This window comes from Neovison vison, chromosome 12 (genome assembly GCF_020171115.1).
Source record: "Neovison vison isolate M4711 chromosome 12, ASM_NN_V1, whole genome shotgun sequence".
Taxonomy (NCBI): domain Eukaryota; kingdom Metazoa; phylum Chordata; class Mammalia; order Carnivora; family Mustelidae; genus Neogale; species Neogale vison.
Window position 1 is genome coordinate 4946847 of NC_058102.1, and position 24748 is coordinate 4971594.

Below are 24748 nucleotides of genomic sequence, written 5' to 3' on the forward strand. Positions count from 1 at the left end.
GTCCTCCACAGGGACCCAGAGCTGGGAATGCAGGGGAGATGCCCAGCCCCAGGTTCAGGGTGCCCACCTCAGCCCTCCCTGCCAGCCCTGCCTCTTACCCCCCGTGCCTTGTCCTGGCTGGTTCCCCACCAACGTCGGGTACTGGGACAGCCACAGTCAGCCCTCCTCCAGGGACTTATTCTTGGCAAAGGCAGCAGGTGCCAAGTATCACCAGAGAGAGAGCAAGCCCCCCTGCCCCACGGGACAGACTGGGAGACCACAAAGATTTCTCCTTTGGGATGTCTGGGCAGGCTTCTCCGCCACCATTGTGAGGGCCTGAGCCACGGTTCCTCTGGCGAGTAACTGACTTAACTTTCCCAAAAGGCTCCAGAGCTTGGTTTTGGAGCCACGCCCATCAGCCTGAGGGGCAGGCTGGCAGTAGCTGACTGGGCAGGCTGGGGCCTCTGGCCATCCACCTGACCCCCGAGAGTCCTTTCTGCCCCCAAGGTCAGGCCCTGAGCCCGAGGGAAGGTCAGCATCACTGGGCTCTCAGTGGCCCCACAGGTGCCCTCAGAGATGGGAATCGGAGCACCTTCCATGCCTGGCCCCGTGGGAAGGTGAGCTGCCCTGGGTGGGGTGAGTGGGGAGGGGAGCTCGTACCCGTGCGGACGGAACCGGCTCTCCCAGGACACTGCAGGCTCCCCAGATCCCTCCCAGAAATAACACTTGTTAATATAAACTGAGCGAGGCCGGGGGTTGGCTCAAAACTGATCCATGCATGCCTGCTGAATCCAGAGATACTCAGACGGACACGGGAGTGGGGAGGGGGGCACAGGCATCAGACGGGGCCGGGCCTGGGGGGCAGGGCCGTCTGGGGCCTTCCGGCTGGTGTGCAGGCAGGCTCTGAGAAGCGGCTTCTGGGATTAAATCGGGGATCCACGGGGTGCGCTGTCCGTGCTTTCTTTCAGCTTGTGCTTTTGAAACAAGCTATACAGGACCCGCAGCGTGCTTTTGGTGTCCTTGTTCACAATGTCTGTGGGTCGGAGGAGAGTGGGACAGCCGGTCAGGCCTTGGCCAGGGCAAGGAAGGGGGTGACCACCGTCCCACTTTGCCTGGGACCAAAGGGCTTCCTGGGACATGGGACGTCAGAGCTAAACCCGGGGGTCAAGCAGGACTGTTGGTCAGGCTAAGCCTGAGTCCCGGGATCCATCCCAGGGCCCTGCCTCCAACTTCTCCCACCCCGTCCTCCCCTGGCTATGCGGTGCCCCCCACATACATTCCCTCAAGGTCTCGTCCGTCTGGACAGCCTACCCCAGGTCCCCTCCTCTGGGGGGGGGTGGAAGCTGTGGGTGCAGCACCCCCCATCGTGGGAACCCCCCGGCCGAGCAAGAGCCGTACCCCGACAGAGGCATCCCCTGACTCCACAGCTCCTACGGGCGCCACGCACTCACCTTTGGGGTCGATGGGGTAGTTGAGCAGACCCTCGTCCTTCAGCAACTCCAGGGCCAGGGTGACATTGTGCAGCTGTGATAAGACCCCACCAGATGTTAGTCCCAAACCCAGGCCTGGGTCCCCAACTCCCAGGTCCGCCCATCACTCATCTGTGCCTCACACTTCAAGGAGACCATCTCTAGCGGGGAAGGCAGGTATGGAGAGGGGCATCTGGTCTGGAAGTCAGGGAAGTCTTCCTGGAGGAGGTGATGCCTAGAGGTAAGTCTTGCCGGGTGAGGGGACTCAGCCAGGGGAAAGAAGTCTTGCCGGGTGAGGGGACTCAGCCAGGTTTATCCTGGCCTTTTCTGATGCAGCCCCAGCACCGTGGGCAACGGAGGCCCCATTGGAAACAGCTGAGTTCCAGGGGCAAAGCACAGCTGGGGAGAGCATGGCCAAGGGGCTCACCCAAGCTTACAAGATGGAAAGTGGCGGAACCAGGTCTGTCTCACTCCGATGTCGGAGCAAAGTGACCTGGAGGCTGCAGCAGCCATCCCCTGTCTAGGCACACATGGGTTTAGGCCCCTGCCCGGTCATGGGGTAACCTCCAGCAAGTCACTTGGCAACCCCCGGGCCTACCTCGCCCACCTGCAGAGTGGAGTCACCACCATCTGCCCTGTGTCCTGATCCGGGGTGCTGGGTGGGGGTCTGGGGGAGCCCAGACATCCCTCGGCTCAGAGCCCATACTCTGTTAGGGGAGTTTTCCCTATTCGTGGCTAGTTTCTCCCTGGTGCCCCAAAGCAATCAAAAAGACCCTGTCCTCTGTCTGGGGGCAGTGGTCCATTGCGGGGGCAAAGCTATTGGACCCCAGGATCCACCTGTCCTGGAGCGTCTGGGAGGACCGGTGTTTTGGAAACACTTTGTCCACTCGCTTAGTTAAAATACATTTACTGAGCATCTGTTATGGCTGGCGGTTCAGCAGGGGCCAAACCAGACCCCTCCCCGAGCTCACAGAGTCGATGCCTCTCGACGCTATGAAAACCATCACACTCGCTTCTGGGCATCGAGCCCATGCCCGACCCGAGCCCAGGGAGCCGCCGCAAGCCCCAGAGATGCCTCAGCACACTCCCCGCCCAGGTGTCCCTTCCCTTCCATGCACGGCTTGAGGTTACAAAAGTAAAACCAGCACCTTGCACGGAGCTGAGGGAAGGCTGTCATCCAGGAGCGTGCACTCAGATCCTCCCAGGAAGAAATAATTGAATGTGGGAGGAAGCCCACGATTCCCAGGGCTGGTGTTTTGATTTCCGCCGAGCAGACGGTCACCTCCCTCCCTCTGTCCCTCCCTTGTCTTCCCAGAAGGAATGACAGGATCACATAAACACCGGTGGCAAGGCAGGTCTGATAATGAGACATGCAGTCTCGAGGGGCACTCTGCTGAGATAATGATTCCTCGGTGTCCCCCCGGCGGACAGCGCGGCGGTCCCCGCCCCCTTCAGCTAATGACCTCCTCTGCATTTTGATCATTCACCCCGTGGCTGGGACTGTCCATAGTCCCCGATAAAAATTCATTCTTGGGGTCTGAGCGAAGAGGCTGCTTTTCTCCCCCTGGAGGTAAGTGGCTCAGATTGGGAAGCTGGTTCTAAAAGCCATGGCTGGAGTGGGCTCATGGCCCCCAGGGACATCGGGAGTCAGAACACTTGTCCCTGGCTTGTCACTGGGGTTTGCGAGCCTGCCAAATATTGGGCAGAGGCTTTGAAGTCCCGTGAAGCCCAATCCCTGAGTAACCAAGCAGGGACACCTGTGCTGTTCCGGGTCCTGGTCTGGGCCCCTCCCCCAGGCTCCACCATCCTGCCTTCTCCCCCGCCTCCGTGTCCCGTGTTCTGCCTTCTGTCTGCAGGTCCCCTCCACCGCCTAGGCTGGGCTCCGACCCTCTTGGGCCCTTCCACTGGCCCGGCTTCAGGCCAACCCCTTCCCAGCTAGAGAGAGGCTCACACTCCTCTGTCGCCCGTGGGGTTCACTCTGACTCCCGAGGACAAAATGGGGAAGGGGCCCTGGCACCAGAGGCTGGCGAGCCCGGGCACCGGGGCCACGGGGCCTCCCGGGCCGACAGGACGAGTGGGAGGTGATGTCATGCCAACTGTGTTTGGCTTAGTCGCCTGTGTCTCTGCCATCCCCACGAGGAAACCACGCTGGGCTTGCAGCTGGGCCCAGGACGGTAGCAGGGCCGTCCCGAGGCGCCGAGCTGGACTGCCCCCAGCCGAACCCAGCCGAGCCAGGACCAGACAAACCCAGCCCACCCGCAGCTCTGTGGGAATGCATGACCGAGGTGTAAGGTGAGCCGCCCGTCGTCCAGGTGGCTTGTCACGCGCCATTTCTGTGGCCGTAGCTGACTGACACGGTCCAGGAGACCCCCGTGAGTGCTGACCGCCGTCCCCGCTGCCACCACTGGAAACACAAACGCTACACGGCTCCAGGCTCTTGGCTCCACATCCCAGGTCCGAGCTCTGGAGAACCAGAGCCCTGAATCAATCTTCACGTCCAGACCACCTGTGCCTCCTGGGAAGGGAGAGGCCACGCCCACGAAGGTTTGCATCTCCAGGGTTCAAGGGCAAGAACAGCGGGCCAAGGGTCAGAAGGCCGGTCCCTGTGTCAGGACCGCCACCGAGTAGCAGCACGGTCCCGAGCAAGTCCCAGAGCCCCTCGGGGCCTCCACTTTCCCCTCTGTAAAATGGACACACAAGCTGGCTCAGCAGGCTGGAACACAGGAGGAGGCAGGGGAGGCAGAGGGACTGTCTGGGCAGAGACCGGGAGATGTGAGAGGACCAGGCGTGTGAAGGCGGCGGTCAGGAGTCCGTGGGACACCGACAGACAAGGCTGTGGATGTGGGGGGGAGGGGCCTGGATGACGGGCCCCGGGGTGGGAGGCAGCAAAGCCAGGACAGAGCCTCACACTCCGGAGGCAGGCCACCGGTCTGACCCATCCCCAGGACCTCGGCTCTCACCCTCCCCAGGGACACAGGCAGGACAAAGGGGAGACATCATTTCTTTTCCCACAAATGGCCCTAAAGCTGGCCGGGAACTGGCCCTCAGCCCTGCTCCGTGTTCCTGTTCTGTAGAAAGAGCCACTGCTGTGGAGAATTGAAGGGGTTGCCTCCCAGCGGGCCCGAGGGATCCTGGAGGGGACAGAGCAAAGCAGGCCACCTGGGGTCCAAGCAGGGCGCCTCCCGCCCAGGGCTCCAGCCCATCTCAGCCACCCCTCCAGCGTCACCTGGTAGGGCTGATGCCCACAAAGACTCCAGTCTGGTCCCCTGAGCAGACCGGGGTCCCCGGGACCACCTGCCCTTGAGGCGTCCCCTCCGTGAGCCTCCAGACCCCATGCGTGTGGTCTGAGGGGTGGCGGGGCAGGGACGGTGAGCCGCGGGGAAGAGGGAAGCCAGAGGGGCAGGCCTGAGCTGGTTGAGCGGGGACTGGATGGAGGCTTCTTGTTCCTCTGCCACATCTACCCCGACGTGGGGCCACTGACAGGGGACGGGGTGGCCCCTCACCTACAGAATAGTGAGAATCCCCTGCCCTTGCTGGCGGGTTGATGTCGCTTGTGGAAAGGGCCTTCCCAGCAGGGGAACAGCCTTTGTGAAAGCCTGAGGCAGCGCAAGCACGGTGGCGCCCCGTGGATGGCTGGGGAGGCCGGCGGGCTGAAGAGCGGAGCAGGGGAGCAGGCGGCTGCCAGGTGGGGGCTGGGCATGGGGACGCAGGCTCACCTGTCACTGCCACCAGCACTGCCATCCTCTCCCCCACTTCCCCGGCTCAGGACCCAGACCCTCCTGCCTGAGCTGCTGCAGCCGTCCCCCAAGCAGCCTGCCAGCCTGCAGGGGCCACATGGGGACTCCGGACTCCTGTGAAGCCAGACCCCTGCCAGGCCCTGGCCCACCCCTGCAGCGGCGCAAACCACAGAGGGACGCCACCCTGGGACTTCTGTGCTTCTATCCACACTGAGCCTTTGCTGATGCTGCTCCCTCCCTCTGCAAACCAAACCCTGACTGACAACACGACAACACCATGCCCTTCCTGTGACCCCTTCAGATCACAGCAACCACTCCCTCCTTCAGGTCCTCAACTGACCCACCCATCCTGAACCAACACTCTTCACCGTGGCCCTGGGGAACCATACGTCACTGGGAGTACAGTGAGGACAGACTGAGAGGCAGGCCCTCAAAAACAGGAGCTGTGTGGGGCTGTCTTCGTGGCCCATATGGCATAGCTTGATGCCAGGAAGGATCTCAAGAAATGAAGGATCAGCTGCAGAAGCAGGTGGGGGCTGGATAGGTAGATGGACAGATGGGCACTGCTGACCAGGAGGTAGATGGACAGATGGACAGGCATGGGTATGGATGGGTGAACTGGGTGGATGGGCAAATAGGCAAGTCAATGGATAGGTGTGAGGATGGATGGATGGATGGATGGACGAGTAGATAGATGGATGGATGGATAGTTGGATGAATGGGTGGACGGATGGACGAGTGGGTGGATGGATGGATGGATGGATGGACGAGTGGGTGGATGGATGGACGAGTAGATGGATGGATGGATGGATGGATGGATGGATGGACGGACGAGTGGGTGGATGGATGGACGAGTAGATGGATGGATGGATGGATGGATGGATGGCGGACGAGTAGATGGATGGATGGATGGATGGACGGACGAGTAGATGGATGGATGGATGGATGGATGGATGGATAGTTGGATGAATGGGTGGATGGATGGACGAGTGGGTGGATGGATGGACGAGTAGATGGATGGATGGATGGACGGATGAGTGGGTGGATGGATGGACGTGTAGATGGATGGATGAATGGATGGATGGATGGATGGATGGACGAGTAGATAGATGGATGGATGGATAGTTGGATGAATGGGTGGACGGATGGACGAGTGGGTGGATGGATGGATGGATGGATGGACGAGTGGGTGGATGGATGGACGAGTGGATGGATGGATGGATGGATGGATGGATGGATGGATGGACGGACGAGTGGGTGGATGGATGGACGAGTAGATGGATGGATGGATGGATGGATGGATGGATGGATGGACGGACGAGTAGATGGATGGATGGATGGATGGACGGACGAGTAGATAGATGGATGGATGGATGGATGGATAGTTGGATGAATGGGTGGATGGATGGACGAGTGGGTGGATGGATGGATGGATGGACGAGTGGGTGGATGGATGGACGAGTAGATGGATGGATGGATGGACGGATGAGTGGGTGGATGGATGGACGTGTAGATGGATGGATGAATGGATGGATGGATGGATGGATGGACGAGTGGATGGATGGATGGATGGATGGATGGATGGATGGATGGATGGACGAGTGGATGGATGGATGGATGGATGGACGGACGAGTAGATAGATGGATGGATGGATGGATAGTTGGATGAATGGGTGGATGGATGGGTAAATGAGTAGATAAATAGACAGATGAAGGATGGGCAGATGAATTGAGTAGATGGGTGGATGGATGGATAGATACATGAATAACCAAACTTTCCCTCCACCCTTCACTTCACCCGGAAGTGAAAAAGGACATTGGTATTGCCACCTGCGCAAGTCTGTCCGCTTAGGAGTAGACCATCAAGGCAACATCTGGAAAACTTACCATTTCTGCAGGAGAGGCAGGAGTGAGGTAGAATTCCTTCAAGTGCAGGAAGAAGCCTTCCAGCTGTCCAATCAGCAGGAGTAAGAAGACCCCGTCTGCAAACTGCAGAGGAGAGCCTTGGAGGCAGAAGGCCTGGGGCCCCCGCTCTGCCTCCCGAAGGCTGTGTAGCACCCCCTCTGAGTCTCAGCGGCCTTTCTGAGACTTGAGGACGACATCCCCGACCTTGCAGTGTGTCATAAACATTGGTGGCAGCAGGTAGCAAGCACTCACGGGCTACCTGGCACAGAGCATGTGCTCAATAAAAAAAGCTCTTTTTACATTATCGGTGAAATAGCCAAACATCGCTTTTTAAACCACATACTGTTCCGTGAGCTACAAGAACGCAGGAGAAAACAGAGTTGAGTGTAAAATTCCTCCTCCGGGAGAGACAGGGAACAGCACACGGGCTCGTTTTGCTGGCTTCCACATTCATATTTTTGCCCGTTCGGTCTGTGCGTTCAGAGATAAAGCTGCCTGCCTGCCATCGGCGTAACATATTCTAGCATAATCCTACCCGATCTCTTCAAAGATACAAAACACAAGACTGGATATTGGAGGGAAAACCTCCACTTGAAGTCCTTAATAGAATTTCCTCATATTGGGTCTGTTCCGACGTTATTACTTCGGTCTGAAATCTTTTCTGCTGATATTCCCTGATAACACCCCCGAAATACCAGGGACTTCAACTTCTCCCCTTACCCGACCGTCTCTCTATACGGTCCTCCCACATATTATTTTCCGAAAGTCTTTTGTTCACCAAGGGAGAGATAAAGACGAGAAGAAAGTAAAATCGAAACCTATGGGATCGCCCTGTATATACCCACACAAAATACAATAAAACCCCAAATTTATCATCTGTGGCATGTCCACAGTGTCCCAGGTCCCGTGATGAACACTGGAGGCATATCAGCTTATTTCTCGCTTCCAATTCTATGAGGCTGGTGTCCTTAAATTCCTTTTAAAAGAAGAGGAGCCTGAGGATCAGAGAAAGCCAACCCAAAGCCATGCAGATAACATGACGGAGGTGTCCTTAAAGCCCAGGGGCCACACGTGTCCATCTGTACCCATCAGGTCCAGAGCCTGGTGTCGCCAGCCCACCACTTCCCTGCATCCCATCACACACAGACTTCTGTGGCCACCATGGGACGTGCTGCTGTGTACAGTCTGTGGTCTCAGCCCCCTGGATTCGAACACCAGGTCCTCTGCTCTGTTGCTGGGCGACCTCACATAAGTTCATCAACATCTCTGTGTCTTAGTGTCCTCATCTGTAAAATGGGGGAGTATGTGCTCCCCCCACAGGGACTATCAGGAGGATTCAGGGAGGACCCGGATGTAAAGCACTTTGTTCTGGGCCTCACACATAGTGAGGGCTTTACTGCTTTCAGATACCTGGGACCCCGTTCCTCGATGGCTAATGCCAGGGTGTGTCTGAGAAGCCTGTTAGCTCTGGCTAAGATCGCCGTAAGCCATTTAGCCCACCGGGGAACCAGATCTGCCTCCACCTGCCTCCCCTATGACCAGCACGCCGCACAGGCAGAAACCAGGGGGCCCAATGCGTACGCCACATCTACGCTGCCACATCTAAGCCCACGCAGCCAGTGGACGTGGCCAGTGGCCAGCAGGCTCCATTGCCCCCCCTAAGGCCCTGGGCTGATGATGACCAGCCTCTCCGATCCCCTCTGTGCAGAGGGAACGTTACAGGCACACGGTCTCCTCCTGGAAGGCCACAGCCCCCTGCGCCAGGCTGACTGGGTAAGATTCCGGTCCTGCCCCACGGCGGGACTTGGTGTAAGGCAGCCACGGTGCGCTGGGCAGCTGGGGGGCCGCAGGGGCAGGGCCCTAAGTGCCTCGCATGTGACGCTGTGAACAAATGCAGACACACGAGGGGATCTCCAACTGCAGGGGAAACCCACAGTCCCTTTTCATGAGGTCCCCACAGTGTCCCTCCCAGCAACACCCACCCCCCACTGGAGAGAAGGACCCCACGGCTCTGAGAGGCGACACATCCTGGGCCACACAGCGGCAGGCCCCGGCTCCCACGGCCCCACAGGAACTTCTCCCGCACCTGCACCCCACGGCCCTTCCCCTCTGGGGGCCCCCACAGCTGAGTCCCTACCTGGGTGTCCAGGTTCTGCACAGACAGGCCCAGGCGGTCCAGCTTCTGGTTGACGAAGTTCACAATGGCCTACCGGGGCGAGAGCAAGGACCGAAGCCCAGGGCTCGGGTTTGCCACCTTCCCGCTCGGGAGGGCACGGAAAGCCCCCAGCGTGGGGTCCGAAGCACGGGAGGGGAGGCGCGGGGGCCTTGTTCCTTCCCCTTCACCCCCCCAGGACTCAGGGCGGACGGGCAGGAGGGCGACCGGGAGCTTTGATCTCTTGTACCTCTTTCACCACGTTCACTTTCTCCGGGGCCAGCTTAAATAATTCATCAAAGACGTCCTCTGCAGGCAGAGCCAATAAACACCTCATTACCATGCTGTTATCTTTGTGCCAAACAGGGGCCATATTTCCATACAAGTTTCTCAGGGTCCCCAGTCCAGAGGGAGCTGTAGTTCTACCTCTGGCTTCTTTTTTTTTTTTTTTTTAAAGATTTTATTATTTATTTGACAGAGAGAGACACAGTGCGAGAAGGAACACAAGCAGGGGGGTGGGAGAGGGAGAAGCAGGCCTCCCGCAGAGCAGAGAGCCCGATGCGGGGCTCGATCCCAAGACCCTGGGACCATGACCCAAGCTGAAGGCAGATGCCCAACTACTGAGCCACCCAGGTGCCCCTACCTCTGGCTTCTTGAATTTAAAAAAAGGGCCTGGGTCTGTCTGGGTCAGCGTTCCCCCCTGCATGGCCCAGAGGGAACCGCCTCTCTCTCTGGGCCTTGGTGTCCTGTCTACAAGGCGTGGGTGTTATCAGCTACAAGGCAGGGTCGTTTGCAGAGAAGAAACCTGGGGCCACATAACACACTTGGCCCGGTGGCTGGGCACACACAGTAGGGCTTCACGAACGGGCCCCCTTTCTGTCGTGGATGCCTTCTGCTCGGCCGCCACCCTGTCCTCTGCGAAGCTGCCCCCCCACTCTTCCCGGTCCCCTGCTCGGCCCACAGGACTGCAGAGCGACCACAGGTGGCTGAGCAGGCCCACACGGACACTCGGCCCATAGGTCTCCTCCCCAGCACTTCTGGATTGGCAGAATGAGGACATCGAGCCCTGCATCTCGCAAAGGCCAGCGCCCTCAGCAGCTGAGTCATGCCTGCGAGGCTCGGGAACAAAGGAGGCATCTTGGCAACTCAGCAGCTCAGGCCCCGTCCCGCCTCAGACTCCTGAGTCCTCAGACGCATGCCCTTTCCCCACAAGCTGGCTTCCTCATATTTGCAGCCCACACATCTCCCTGGGGGAGACCCGTCCTCGCCCGGGCTGGCTAGCAGAAATCACCTTCAGGCTCTGCTACTCAGCAGCTGTGCAGCCCTGAGCAAGTCACGTCACCTCTCTGTGCCTCCGTTCCCTCGTTAGCAAAAGGGGAAAGGCAGCACCAGATAGCGGCACGGCCTTTCAAATGCACCCGCAAACATGGTGGGAACCCCAGCGGTTCCCTCCAGGCCCCATGGCCCATGCTCCAGGGAACCATGTCCCCAAAGGAGCCACGAGATTAAAGGCAAGTGGGTGCTCGGGTGACAGGAACCGGAACAGTGTGAGTGTGCTGGAAGGGTGCTGAGGGGCTCCCGCTCGGCGTCCCTGCCCCTCACTGTGCGACCCGCCCTCCTGCTGGCCCCCGACAAACTCTGATCCCGGAGCAGCAGCCCCCGCCATCCTCACAATGCCCTACATACACACACACACACACACACACACACACACACACACACACACACCAGCCTCCCTGCACCTCCCCTCTCCCTCCCTCCCCTACGCATCCTCCCTCAGCCTGTTCCCAGAAGCCCCTCGCGGGCCATTATTTCCGCCTCTGCAGGTGGGCTGCCCCTCATGGAACCCCCTGCCCAGACAGCCGTGTGTCCTAAGTGGGGAGGGCTTAGGAAGGAAGATCATGTTAGGAAGCAGGGATGATGGACGGACTGGCGGGCGGGTGGGTAGTCAGAGGGGTTGGTGGGCGGGTGGGTAGATGGATGGACAGTTGGATGATGTGCGGACGGATGGGGGCGGTGGGTGAGCGGATGGATGGGTAGATGGATAGAGGTGAGTGGACGGACAGACGAACAGCCGACCAGGCCAACTGACTGCAGAACGAAGGAATGAGGGGCGCCTGGGTGACTCCGTTGGTTAAGCAGCGGCCTTCAGCTCAGGTCATGACCTCAGGGTCCTGGGATCGAGCCCCGCATCAGGCGCTCTGCTCAGCGGGGAGCCTGCTTCTTCCTCTGCCTGCTGCTCCCCCTGCTTGTGCTCACTCTCGCTTTCTCTGACAAATAAATAAATTAAATCTTTTTAGAAAAGGATTTTTTGGCTATAGATGGTACAATGTCAGTATAAAAAAGAGGGCCTCTGGGTGGCTCAGTGGGTTAAATCCTCTGCCTTTGGCTCAGGTCATGGTCTCAGGGTCCTGGGATTGAGGCCCACATCAGGTCTCTGCTCAGCGGGGAGCCTGCTTCCCCACCCCCGTGCCTGCCTCTCTGCCTACTTGTGATCTCTTTCTCTTTGTCAAATAAATAAATAAATAAAATCTTTTTTAAAAATTAAAAAAAAAAAGAAAAAGAAAAACACCACACTGATTAAAACATATGGAACAAATAAAAAATCCACGAGTTCTGGGGAAGCGGGGTGTCTCAGTGAGTTAAGCATGTGACTCTTGATTTTGACTCAGGTCATGATCTCAGGGTTGTGAACTCAGGGTCATGATCTCAGGCTTATGAGATTGAGCCCCATACTGGGCTCTGCAGTGGGTGCAGAACCTGCTTAAGATTCTCTTTCCTCACTCTCTCTCTCTCAAAAACAAGAAAAAGAAAAAAAAAGATCCACAAGTTCACATCAGTACCAAAAAAAACAGAGAAAAGAAAATTAAAAGAAAGAATTATTTTAAAAAATGATTGAAAGCAGGAAGGAATGCCGGACCAATGCTGCTACGGATGGGTGAAGAGGTCTGTCACAAAAGCAGCAGCCACGGTCCCAGACCAGCCGCGATGAGGCCCCCACCGCGTGCTAAGCGCATTCACAGATTCTTTCAACCCTCATCACCAGCCCAAGAGGCGGGTGCCGTCATTAATCCCACTTCACAGATGAGAAAGTTGAGGCACAGACAGGCTAAGACCCTCGCCCAAGTTCACGCAGCTGCTGAGAGGAAGCCTCCGAAACCAGGCCCTCCGGTGTAACAGCCCCACCTCAGACTGCTGGGATTCTAAATCCCCCCCACGAGCGATATCAGGAGAGGAAAGAGCCAGATCCATGGACAGACTGACAGACAGGAGGAGGGACAAATGGAGCAGAAGAAGCCTCGAGGTACACACAGAGGGGTGCAAAGGGGTGAGAAGGCCCAGCAAAGCACCCCTTGTCGTCACGTCTGCGTCCGCACGCACCCGAGAGCAAAAGATCTCCTTCAGCTACCATGGTACTCACTTGCAGGTTGGTCCTTGTCTGTGCTACAGGGAGATTGTAGGGGGAGAAAGGCAAAGAAATGGTTAAAAAAAATACCGTCTTCAGACCTAGAGTTTCTTCCTATGACAAGCCTTGGCACGGGGAGAGCTGACTACAAAGCTGGCAGGCTCCGTCTTTCCTGGCAGCTTCCTAAGCGGGCAGGGAGGGCCCTCGTGCAGAGCGAACGGCCGGAAGGAGGCCTGCACCTTCCCTGGAGGTTTCCACACCGAGCGATGTCTGGGTTTTGTCATTTCTGCGGTTGTCATTTTGGTTGGGGCGGGAGGCGTTACACGTGCAACCAGACACAAAAATTGTAAGTCGATTGCGGGTGCGTTTTTACATATCCCTGTGGGATCAGCACCCAGGTGAGATACAGCCCCTTCCTAGCAGCCCCCCGTGCTCTCCCCCCTCACACCAGGGTTACCGCGGCTCTGGCCCCTCCCACCGTGCATGCGTTTGGCCTGTTCTGGGAGTCGAGTCCGTGAAATCACCAGGACACCCTCTTCTGGGTCTGGCTTTTTTCACGCTGCGGTTCTTGTTTTGAACGGTTTTCCTCTGTCTTTGGTTGGATTTTCCAGCCCCGCCCTTTAGAAGCAACGTTCTGGGCCCAAAGCAGGCCCAGTGGTCCCGGGGGAGCCAACTGCCCCCCACCCCGTGCCCCCAGCAGGGGACCGGGCCGTGCAGGGCAGAGCAGGCGGCCTCAAGCGAAGACCCGGAGCTCATCAGCATGAACCAGGGTGCGGGAGGGAGAGACGGCCCGTGCGCCCCAGACGCCAGGGGAGCCGTCACAGAGTTCCGAGCTCATAAAGGCGTGGAGAAAGATGACGTAGGACCACAGGTGGGGCAGGAATGTGATATCACGAACAGACGACACCTTCCCACTCAAGTCCCCGAAGCTTTGGCTTTGGAGAGGGAGCCGGGTCACCGCCACCAAGGAGCGGAGTGACTCGGAGGTCACTAGCCTCACTGGGTCAGAGGGCAGCCCTGGGGAAGGTTAAATGTGCCCGTGTGTGCGCCAGACCCCCTGGCCCGAGGGGCCTCCTCCTGACCTTCGCCCTGCTCGGCACACAAGCTTGGGTCACAGCGGACCCTGGCCATCAACTTGCTGCTGGTTTCAGTACCTCCCACTCCCCATGGGAGCCACAGACTGGAGGGACCCCAGGCTTGGAGGGAGTCCACGTGGGGGAAGGCCCCCTTGCACACATGGCCTGCAGCCTTCATAAGTGAGTGAGCTGGATTCCTTCGGGCTGCTCGGGTCACCACAGTCTTAATGGCTGGAGGGGGTCCCTGAGTTTTTTTCAGAGGAGCTGAGGCTCAACACAGTGGGGGGTGACTTGATGGAGGTCACAGAGCTCATATCCCACCGAGGGGGAGCCGAGCCCAGGTCGGGCTGCATGCCAAGCCTGTGAGCTACAGAGAACTGACTCCCCTAGTCAGGCTCTGCGAGGGTCAAACGGGTCCCGGCATCTACACAGCCCACCCTGCCCGTAGCGGGCACTTGGCAAATGTCAGGCCCGCTCTCACTCTGAGGCCCACTCTCAGACCGCCCCAGAAAGATCCGGCCAGCCCGGCCTGGGAGACCCCTTACCTCCAGGAGGGCAGAGGGCAGGGCTCACTGGCAGAGCATCCTGCTCGCCCAGACAGACGGAAGGTAAACAGGTGGACAGCTGGCTGACACGGACACCCAAGGAGGGAGCCTCCCACCCCACACACAGTAGGTGCTTAGTAAATGCTGGTGGTATGAGGGAGTGCTTGGTGCGCTTGTCTCCGGGCACTGGGAGGCCAGAGGGGGTCAGACCCCTGCTACGATGCTGTGGCATCTCCCTGCCGTGGGTGACCCCCTCACCCATATCCAGCACGTGTGCCCCAGGTGAGGGGGAACCAACATGGCCTCGGGGTCCTCTGCCCCCAGTTCTGCACTCCTCCTGGCCCACAACAGCTATGATGTGACCTCAGGACCGGGAGCCACGGCCTCTTTTCTAAGCTCAACTGCCTGTTTTGTAGGGTTGTGCAGAGGAGGAAATGAGCTGGCAGGGTGGGTGTGCCTACAGCCCATAAGGGGCCATGCCCTGTGAGGCCCAGAGAGATGCAAGGGTGCCTGCCCAGCAGGGCTGAGGGACAGCAAGGCCCTCTGGGGGCTGACACAAAGCTAGAGAGGTGTGAGGGCCCCTCCCACAAAGGTCAGATAGATCAGACCCCGGCCCCAGGCCCCATACATAGCCCATTCCCCAAAAAACATAACCTGGTCTCTGCTGTGGGCCCCTGTTCTTCCCTCACCTGCAGTCAGTGAGCTGTTCCACTGACTTCTCTGACTTCAAACCACTTTTGGTGCTCTAAGAAAGAAAAAAAGGGGAAGAAATTGAGTAATCCCAGAAAACTCAGGGGCCCACTCCAGCCATGAAGACTGTAGTGGCCCGAGCGGCCCCAAGGAATCTAGCTCACTCTACCTCTTCCCCTCCTCAGGGTGGTTCCTGGAAGCTCTCATCACTGTGGCCTGGCTCATTTGTCTTTCTTTCTTATAAGCCTTGAATCCCATGAGGATGAGAACAATGTCTGTCTTGTTCCCTGGGTATCCCCAGAGTCTCACCCAGTGCCTGGCTCATAGGGAGTCAATGAACATGAGTTGATCTGAATAGTGATTGAGTGATCCCAGGTGGATGGTGGATGGACAGATGGATGGATGGATGGATGGATAGACAGACGGACGGACGGGTAGGTGGATGGTGGATGGATGGATAGGTAGAGTGTGGGTAGGTGAGTGGATGCATGGATTAATGAATGAGTGAATGAGAAAGTGAAGGAGTAAAGGAATAAAGTCCCCTCTGATTTATATAAGAAATACGAAGAAAGTCATGACGCTATTCAGTAGAGAATTTTAATCAATGGTTTTGAAAAAAAAAAAAAATGATTTCACCTGAATGAATGGTAAGCTCCAAGACAGGAAGGGCCATTGCTTACCAGGTACTCAGAGATTGGGGGAGGGAGTGTGGTGCTCAAAGTCTGCCTGAGGGAGAAGCCGTGGTTCCGGGGTCATGAACCTCAGCGCCAGTTGTGAGTGAGCTACAGCGAGGGGGCCCCGTGGGTGGAGAAACCTGAGAAGGCTCCCTTGCCCGGTCACAGCCCTCCATAGTGACCAAGGGACAACACTGTCGTGATGTAGGCCAAGGCTGTGAAGCCTCCCGAAAGGCCATGAGCAGATGACCACTTATGGTCCATGTGACACGGCTGCCATCAACCAGGAGTTTCCTAACAGCCCCAGGCAGATGCTATCCGCTGAGCTAAGTGGGACCAGCCAGCCCGCAGACCCACTTACAGGCCTCCTGGACTTGACGTTTCCACCCACAGCTCCAGCCCCGCCCCCACGGCGGTCCTGGAGGGTGTGATCTCTCTCAAGGGAGCGTCAGGCCCCTCCCATGCCGCACCCCCCAACACAGGGTACGGGGATATGGATCCAAAATGCTCAGCCTACACACAGTGGTCCCCCAGGGCCCAGCCTCGTACCTCCATGGTGATCACATCCACCTGGACGTTGGTCGGGAGGGGCAGGTCAGGCTGGAAATGCTTGGCCAAGGCCACGAGCAGATGCAAGGTGGCCAGCAGGTCCTTGCTGAAGATGGCTGGGAGGGGAGGGGACACAGGTCAGAACCAAGGAGTCGCCAAAGCTGGGGCTGTCTCCTTGCGGTCACAACCACCCTCTGAAGACCAAGGAGCTCTGTGTCCAGCCTTCTGGAAGGCAGAGGTGTGGAGACATTCATTCTGAACCCAAAGCAGTCACCCTTTGCCCTCATCAGCCTGCCCTGCGGATGCGGCCCATGGGCACGAGGCACTGTGCAGACGGGGCTTCGGACCCAGTCCCTGCCGACAGTTGTGAGCAACTCGATGCCCTCCAGTGGGGCCCTGGCTGGAGGAATTGCTGGATTCGGGTGAGCCTGACTTAACTCAGGGCCGACATTATGCACATCGGTCATTGAAAGTGAGTCTTTAAGCACCATGGTCAAGGCAATGGCATGAGACCCAACCAACACTGGACTGGAAAACAGCTCCATCATCACCACCAGCCCTGGAGAACGTACCAAACCCCTTTTAGCCTCAGTGTTTGGATAACGGGAGGGATGTGGCGCTCTGAATGGCAGGAACATCGTACTGAACCGCCCGTGGGCTGGGGGAGGGGGTCTGGGTGCTGGGCTCATGCTCATTCTCACAAGCCAGCCCTGCAGGTATGACTTAAATCAGCTAATGAAAGAGACTGGTAGCACCCACTGGACAAGTCCCAACTGGTGTTGGGACTCAAACGGGAGCTGCATCGCTGACTGCGTTGTCACGGCTCAACGGTGCGCTCGGTTGCAGCCACGCCACCGTGCTCCGGGGTGCAGAGGGCCGTCGGCTCCCAGCAGCTGCACAGCTGCGCCCAGGAGGCCATGCTTCTGCTTCTTCCAAGCCCCCGGGGTGTCCCCATACCAGAGGCAGGTGTGCACACATGCTGGGGCGACAGAGGCCACTGGTGCAAAGGGACCCGGGCGCCCCCGCCCCAGCCGAGGCCCCACTTACTTTCCACACTCCACTTGAGCTGCCTTTCCTCCGCCTGCAGACTGCGGGTGATGGCCTCCAGCACCACCTCCAGCTTGCGCCTCTGGCTTGGGGCGGTCAGAGCCATCTCCTCCACCTCCAGCTTGACCCCGGTCAGCATCTCTAGGGGCAGGAGAGAGCAGGAGAGCCAGGGAAGACGTCAGGGGAGAGGTGGAGGGCAGCAGAAGGAAGAGGGGGAGGACGGTGGGGGAAGAGGAGAAGGCACTGGGGATCCCCCCACCCCCACCATTAGCTGTGTGACCTGAGCAAGTCCACATGCTCTGAGCTGCCCTCCACTGGCCCTTCCCCTTGACTACCTGGTCCCCGCTCCCTCAGCCCTCTGTACAGCTCTGTGCACCTCCTTTCTACAAGGCAGTGTGACCCTGACTCCTAGGCTCAGATCCTGACTCCCCCGCCTTCTTCACTCCGAGACCTTAAACAAGTGACTAAGCCTCTGTTTCCTCGTCTGTTAAATGGGAACGCTAACAGGATAGGGTTTTCTCTGAGGATTAACCACACTTGCTCCATGGCAGGGGGAAGGGGCTGGTGGGATCATTCAGTAGCCAGCTACAAAGGGCTTCATGACCAACCAGTGCTGAGCCAGGCCCCAGGCTGGTGGAGGATCGGGATCAGGCCCACTCCTGCCCTCTGGGACCTCAGAGCTTTGTGTAGAAGGAAGGTGTGCGGACCAAACCTGACACCTCAACAGCAAGGGGGAGGGTAATCGAGGGCAGGGTGGGGGGTCTGCGCCCTGGGGAGCACTAGGCATTTCCAGATGGAGACACCTCCTCCCCGGGTGGGGGCCCAGTGCACCTCTATTCGTCCGGGTCATCTCACTGCTGGCCTGCCTTCTTTGGCAGCAGGTACAGCCCAAGGCCGGGGACCTGGGTTCTTTTGTTAACCCCAGGAGCCCCAAAATAGCAGGTACTCCACACATGATGTTCAGTGGGTGAGAAGCCCACCCACAGGGGCCTGTGTGGGCCAGGACGGGGGGGCTGGCACTTACGGAAAAGGTGGTGCAGGATGAGCCCATCGAATATGTCTTCCTCCAGGCTGCGGACCACAATGTGCTCGGGGAGGAGCTTGGTGTTGATCCACTCTATCAGCACCTGCAGACCCCAACAGGACAGCTGACCTGGGACCAGTCCTCACCGGGTCCCCTACCTGGCTCGGGTCCAACCTCAGCCTGGAATGCCCTCCTCCCTCCTACCAACTCCTACCCATCCTTCAAGGCCAGGTCAAACATCACCTCCTCCGGGAAGCCCTCCCTGCTCTCCCAGGCTGAGTGAGGGGATTACTCTGAGCTCCCAGGGACGAGGGAACGGTGGGGTTGTCTTTTGTCCTGTGCAAGGTGTCCGTGCCGGGAAGCTACTGGGTACCTGTAACTGGGGAGGTGGCTGTGGGACCAGATAATTGGGAAGAGCTCTGAAAGCCCCTGATAGAAAAAGCCTAAACTGCCTTGAAAAGGCTGTGGGTAGAAATCTGGACACGAAGCAGGCAGTTCTGGTGAGAGCTCAGGAGAGGAAAGACACAATACTGGGAACACAGAGGAGGCCACGTGACAAGAGAGGTCAAGAGTGGAGTGGCACATCTACACACCAAGGGACACCAAGGGTTGTCACAGACCTCTGATGGCAGGAGAAAGGCCTGGGATAGGTTTCCCCTGAGAACCTCCAGGAGGAACCCCCCGCCCACCCCTTTGCTTGGGACTTCTGGCCTCCAGGCTGGGAGACCATCAACCCCTTGTTTGAAGCCACGTGGTTTCTGATGCTTAGTGGTGGCAGCCCCAGGACACTGGCACAGGGGCTGTGGGTGGCCCACCCTATCCCCTGACTTCCAGCTAGGGGGCACCCCCTGTTCCCCTCTGTGGCTCTGCCCAGGCTCTACCCTATCCTGCCTGGGCTCAAGAGGCCAGAGGGGCAGGAAGCAAAGCCCTGTGCCTTTAAGGGAGCAGCACCAGCTACTCCAGAGTAGGTGAGGAAACCTCCAAGCTCCTCCACCTCCGCACCTGTTCCCAGAGGGGCCCAGCGGGCTTCAGCTCCCACAGTGGCCACCCCTGCCCCTGTGGTCCCTCCCTCCCCATCTCCTTTCCCCACTTGCTTTCCTTGTCTCCTGCTCTTAACCTCCCGACTCACTACTTGCACCCAAACCCTTGTCTCAGGATCAGCCCTTGGAAGGGCCCAAATTAAGATGTGTCAGCGCCCTGTCTGGTTTTCCAGAGGGACCGTGCTGGTCCTACCCTGGGTCCCAGTGCCTGATGGTGGGAAAGGTGGGATGAAGGGAGTGAGGGACCAGGAGGCAGAAAGGAAGGATGGGGATTGGCCACAATCTGGGGGTGGGAGGTGGTACAGGCCAGGAGGCCTCCCTGGAGGAGGCAACAGAAAGGCCATGTGGAGACTGGAGAAGTAAGGGAGAGGAAAACAGAGAGCTGAGCTTGCCTATCAGCTGGTCCAGCAGCCATAGCAGGAGACTCCGAGCCAAGGAGAGACAAGCAGACGCGGGTGACCCACACCCGTTTCTGCCCATTTTGCCAGCTCTCCGTGGCCTCGGACAGGTGAAAGGGCACAAGGTTTTGAGCCTGGGTCACACTGCAGCTCTGGTCGGCCACTGGCCAGCCATGTGTCCCCCACAGGTCCAGTGACCCCTCTGAGCCTCACTATCCCTGCCACGGGATACAAAACAGCAGGTCCCTTTTGACCGTCGTGGGGTTTATTGGGATCGTCTAGGTAAAGGCAGACTGTCGGTGCTCCATGAATGTTCTTTCATGTAGTCGGTCATTCAGCAGATCTGCTGGGGACCTGCGGGATCCCCACTGGCTGGCCTGAGGCCAAACAGGGGAGGGGTGGCCCGCTGTCCCCACCCCAAGAAGACGAAAAGACCACCTCCAAGGAGAGAGACCGCAGGAAACTGCCGTACCTTTTGCAGTTCCTCAAATTTGGGATCCTGCCGGGAAGCGGGGGGCAGGTACTTCCTCTTTTCTCCTGGAAGCAGAGGAGAGTGTGACACCCGTGACACCCGTGTGGGGACCCTGCAGGGGGCCGGGCAGCTCTCTCCCTGCAGGTCACCTGAGGCAGGCACCTTGACACGAGGCAAATTTGGTTCTCTTGCTTCACACGTACACACGCCCATGCACACACACGCGCACACACCCATGCACACGCGCACATGCACACACCAATGCACATGTGCACGTACACACCCATGCACATGCGCATGTACACACCCATGCACGCGCGTGCACACACACACATGCACACACACACACCCTAAGCACCAAACATCCAGAGTAACTTGGATTCCCCAGATACACCTCACCCCCCACGCCCCTTCCTTAGCCCACCTGCCCCCACCACACCCCAAACGCCCTTCCAGCTCATTTCCCTCCTGAGTACCCGCTCATCCTCAGGCATAATATTTATATTTTGGGGACATGCTTAGCCTGAAAAACTATTCCTTGTTTGAAATTCAAATTTAACTCGGCCTCCTGTGTTTTATCTGGCAATTCTACCCACTCCCTTAAGAAGACACGGGGCTCACGCAAGCCCAGGGGCCGGGCACCCAGGGGCCGAGGCGGACTCTGACTGGGTCTGGTCTGGCTCCCTGGTGTGGGCAGGACACCGAGGCCACCCCGGCTGACCCTCCGAGCCCCGGGACCCTGGCCGGCAGCTTCCTGACATTTTGGACTCATGGGACCCACACACATCAGGGCCGAGAGAAAACTGTAAGATCATCTAGTCTCAGAGAACATGGGGGAAACTGAGTCACCATGTGGGGAACTGCCTTATCCAAATTCACAAAATGAAACGCCTCCGTCTTCATAGGACGCAGCTGAAGACTTTTCCTAGACATTCTGGAAACCTTCAAGGACTACCCAGCCCCGTGTCTCCTGACAAGAAGGAGGGAGACCTAACCCGCTGGGCACCGGCAGGCTCTGGACCCACGCCTGGGGAGTGGGTGGCTGGACGGCTCTGGTGGCGTCCCCCCACCCCTTCCCGGAGCAGGTTTCCTGCCGCTCTGAATCATCCCACATTCCAGCCCGGCCCCTGGGCTTGCGTGAGCCACGTGTCTTGAAGCTAGTGCTTCAAGTATTTCTAAATCAACTGTAAAACAAAAAACAAATATTTTTTTCAAATCACTAAGGCCTACTGCTAACAGCAGTTTTTCTCCTGACGCTTTCCAGCCTCAAACCCTCTACAAACAGAAAACCCTGGACAGCTGGACAGCACAGGCCGTCAGCCCTCGACACTGGCCACCCCCCCTCCCGGCCCCTGGGGTCTCACTCACGGCCCCAGGGTCTCTCGGCAGCCCCGCCTATCGAAAGGCTGTCTTCAGAGCACCTAGATCAAGTCACGATCTGCTCTTTGAATCATTTCACTCTTTCTCTCCATCCTCATACTTCTGTTTGAAAGGTGACATAAATTCTAGAAAGTTCACCTGAAGCCCCTGCTGAGCGGGACCTTTTGGAATAGCTTCCTACGTTGCTTCTTTCCTGTGACAGGGTGAGGACGGCCTGGGGCACCTGACCTGTCCTTTCCGACTGTCCCCTGGGTGGGAGATTCCGGGGGCAGGGACCACGAGCTCCCCAAGCTCAGAAAACAGACTTGAGCCATTACCCCATCCTCCGGCCACCCCCTTCACAAAGGGACCCAGGCACGCGAAGGAAGCAGATCGGCAAGCCCCCATCCCACGAGGCATCCGGTGTCCACTGTCCACTATAGTAACAGACACCTGCTACCTGCCACCTTCCTTTCTGGGCCTCAGTTTCCTCGTGGATGCCAAGGAGGCAGAAGCACCCATCCTCAGAGCAACCAATGAGCCGTCTCTGGGACTAAATATACAGCCGCTGCTGGAATCCCTCTTCAACGTCACTACTGACATCGAGACGTGTGGTTATGAGGATACAGGGACGCCTGCCGAAGTTTCTGGAAGCAGGGGCAGGGGGCTGTCAATGATGAAGCAGATGCATCGGCAGGGGCCCAACAGAACCGGGTGCTCAGATGACGACTTGGAAAGCAAGGCAGCGCCCAGAGCTGCCTGTTTGGGTCCCCGCCCTGGCCGGCCCCCCAGCCCCACGTGGGCACGGCACCTTGGGAGAGCTCCTCCTCCACCGGCGGGCCCGTCACCTTGGGGAGCTGCAGCAGGTTGTAGGACTCTGACTCCATTTGCCCCTTGCTGGCCCTGGGGGTGCGGGGGATAGAGGGCATCAGGTCCGAGGAGCCCCACACTCCTTCTGTGAGTCATTTCTTCCCGACCCCGAGGCACAGGGAGAGAGGTTGGGGGCTGCCTAGGCAAGGGGACAGGTCCTCCCATGAGAAGTAGGCATGGGGCCAATTTTTCCGGGTCCCTGAGCCTGAGGCAGGGGGCACAGCGTGAATGAGCGGACTAAGCTCGCCTGCCAGTGTCACCCGACTCCTGTGCCGTCTGCGTAGGCCTGACTTGCAGAGGGCAGCCTGGCCCTGCCTGTTCAGGCCTCTGTGGTTTGGGGGGTCTCATGGCTCCCACCAGCATGGGGGGGCCCACATTCACAGGGTGGGCACTGCCCCCCTCTGCGTGTTCATTAAGGGCAGGGGTCCGGGCTCACCCCCTGCAGGATGGGGCCGGTCCAGAAGCCGCCCCTGACCTCCTTCCTGTTCCCCTGGGCTCACTTCCTCTCCTGCGCAGCCCACAGCATCTCCCCGCCCTTCAGCCCCTGCGTCTTCCCCAGCGTTTCTGGTCCCGAACAGACACTGGGGCCAGGGTGTCCACCACCAGAATGGTGGCCAGCTGTGGCCCCCGCAGAGGCTCCCAAAGATGGGGACCTTCACAGGGGCTACGGCCGCCCCATCCCCCGAGCGGCCAGCCCAGGGACCAGGCCACTGCTGGTTCCATCCTGCCCTGAGACGAGGACGGGGGAGAACACAGCCGTGGGGCCAGCCCTACCCCCTCATCCCCAGCCTCCATCTGGACAGGACTCGTCTGAAGGACAAATTTTCCTCTTCCAGAGAAGAGGAAAGAGCCTTGCCTGGGGGGTTCAGCGGCCCAGGTTCCAGGCTGGTTCTCGTTGTGTGACTTCGCACAAATCCCCTCCCTTTCTGGTCCTAAAAGTCTTTACAAGATAGGGCCGAGCTCCCCGAAGGCCGTGGAGTAGGCGTAGAGCTGGGATGGCCTCAAGCCATTTCCCGCCCCGGGCAGCACCCCCCTGCCCCGGGCCTCAGTTCCTTCATCTGAAACCGGGAGGCCTCTCTTCCCCGTATGCCGGGTGAGGCTCAGGGGAGGCGGCAGGTGGGAAGGAGCTCGCCCGCCTGGCCACACAAGGGGATGGTACCCGTCTGCCTGTCGGGCCCCGGGAAGGAAGAATGACCGCTGCTAAGCCTGGGGCCGGAGGGGCCCAGCCTGACACCTTCCCTGTGCAGCCTCAGCTGAGGCTGTGCTCTCTGGGGTCGTTTCCACAAGCCCCCAGGAGGCCTCCCTCGCTGAGCTCTGGCTCCCAGGCATTACAGAGAGGCAGAAAGCCCCGAGCCGAGGGCTCCCGTGAGCTCAGACGCCAGGACTCACCCGGCAGCCTCTTCCACACCAGGAGAAGGTCTCCGAGCTCGTGATCACCGGCTTCCCAGTAAAAGCTAAGTCCCAGCCGTGGGGGGCTGGAGGGGCCGGGGGAAGGCAGGGGCCACGCGCGCGGCTCACTTCCTCCAGGCCTGTGGCTTCCGCTGGGCCTGCCCGGCGGTGTCGGCACGGAGCTTCCTCCTCGCCAGGCCGCAGGGCCTGCTGCCTCCACGGCCCCACCGGAAAGCCCTGTCCCCGGAGCCCCGAACGCCCAGCCACACCTGCCAGCCCTCAGATGCCTCGCAGCCAGCTCAGATCTGCGATTTCTTCCCTCTCTGCCTGCTAGATCACTCCCATCTCTAAAGCCCCCAGCCATACTGGCCACCTTTCTGTTTCCGGAATGCCTTGCTGTCTCCTCTGCCTAGAAGCCCCTACCCCAGCTTTTAAAGGGGCTACGTCCTCTTCCTTATGATCACCATAAGTGCCTCCTCCTTCAGGAAGCCTTCCCAAACTGCCTCATTGAAAAGAGGACATCTGTAGGATTCTTTACCACAGGTCTGAAGGTCTTCTGCGTCCCAGTCCCTAGAACAAGGCCTGACGCCAAGCAGACTTGATGGCCGCTGCTGATTGCTGTCGCGTAGGGGGCGACATTCTTCCAGAGGAGAAGGGGGGCTCGACAGATGAGCAAGAGTTCGCCCGCTACAGACGTGTGCGAATGTTCCAGGTGGAGGGAAGGGTGCGTGCAACGGTGTTACGGAGTTTGAGGAGAGGCCCAGGATGGCAGGAGAGGCGGTGATCCGCTCAGACCCGAGCTGGGGTCCTGCACGTGAACCGTGACGAGCCAGGATGAAACTGAACGTTCATGGCAGCGGCAACCGTGCCGAGGGACCGGGGCGCCAAGCACCCCCGTTTCTGCTGACAGATCGGGCCGGAAAGGGGCAGAGAAGGTGGGAAGCGGGAACAAGGGCGCGTGTGAGCA

At 58.8% G+C, this 24748-nt stretch overlaps 1 protein-coding gene across 2 annotated transcripts; it reads right to left on the reverse strand.

Annotated features, from left to right (window-relative positions):
• Positions 1 to 735: 735 nt before the first annotated feature.
• On the reverse strand, positions 736 to 24361 carry PARVG (parvin gamma). Of its 2 annotated transcripts, none has more exons than XM_044226831.1 (13): positions 24320 to 24361; positions 22334 to 22425; positions 20164 to 20228; positions 18254 to 18356; positions 17230 to 17370; positions 16183 to 16298; positions 14959 to 15014; positions 12664 to 12686; positions 9493 to 9551; positions 9228 to 9296; positions 7073 to 7174; positions 1431 to 1503; positions 736 to 1012 (listed from the first exon to the last, which is right to left on the reverse strand). In XM_044226831.1, exons 2-13 carry the CDS (start codon positions 22407 to 22409, stop codon positions 903 to 905), a joined length of 993 nt encoding a protein of 330 aa, XP_044082766.1. In that variant the 5' UTR covers positions 22410 to 22425; positions 24320 to 24361; the 3' UTR covers positions 736 to 902. The 2 variants fall into 2 exon arrangements, with proteins under 2 accessions (XP_044082766.1, XP_044082765.1); XM_044226830.1 differs by lacking the exon at positions 24320 to 24361 and adding an exon at positions 23782 to 23859.
• Between the last annotated feature and the right edge of the window lie 387 nt (positions 24362 to 24748).

Excerpts from the sequence above, each read along its gene's own strand:
- PARVG (XM_044226831.1), bottom strand. The coding sequence starts at position 22,409 with ATGGAGTCAGAGTCCTACAACCTGCTGCAGCTCCCCAAGGTGACGGGC. Across the intron at positions 20,229-22,333 it reads GGAGGAGGAGCTCTCCCAAG|GAGAAAAGAGGAAGTACCTG; the intron begins GTGCCGTGCCCA and ends CTCTGCTTCCAG. Across the intron at positions 1,504-7,072 it reads CTGCCTCTCCTGCAGAAATG|CTGCACAATGTCACCCTGGC; the intron begins GTAAGTTTTCCA and ends GTCTTATCACAG.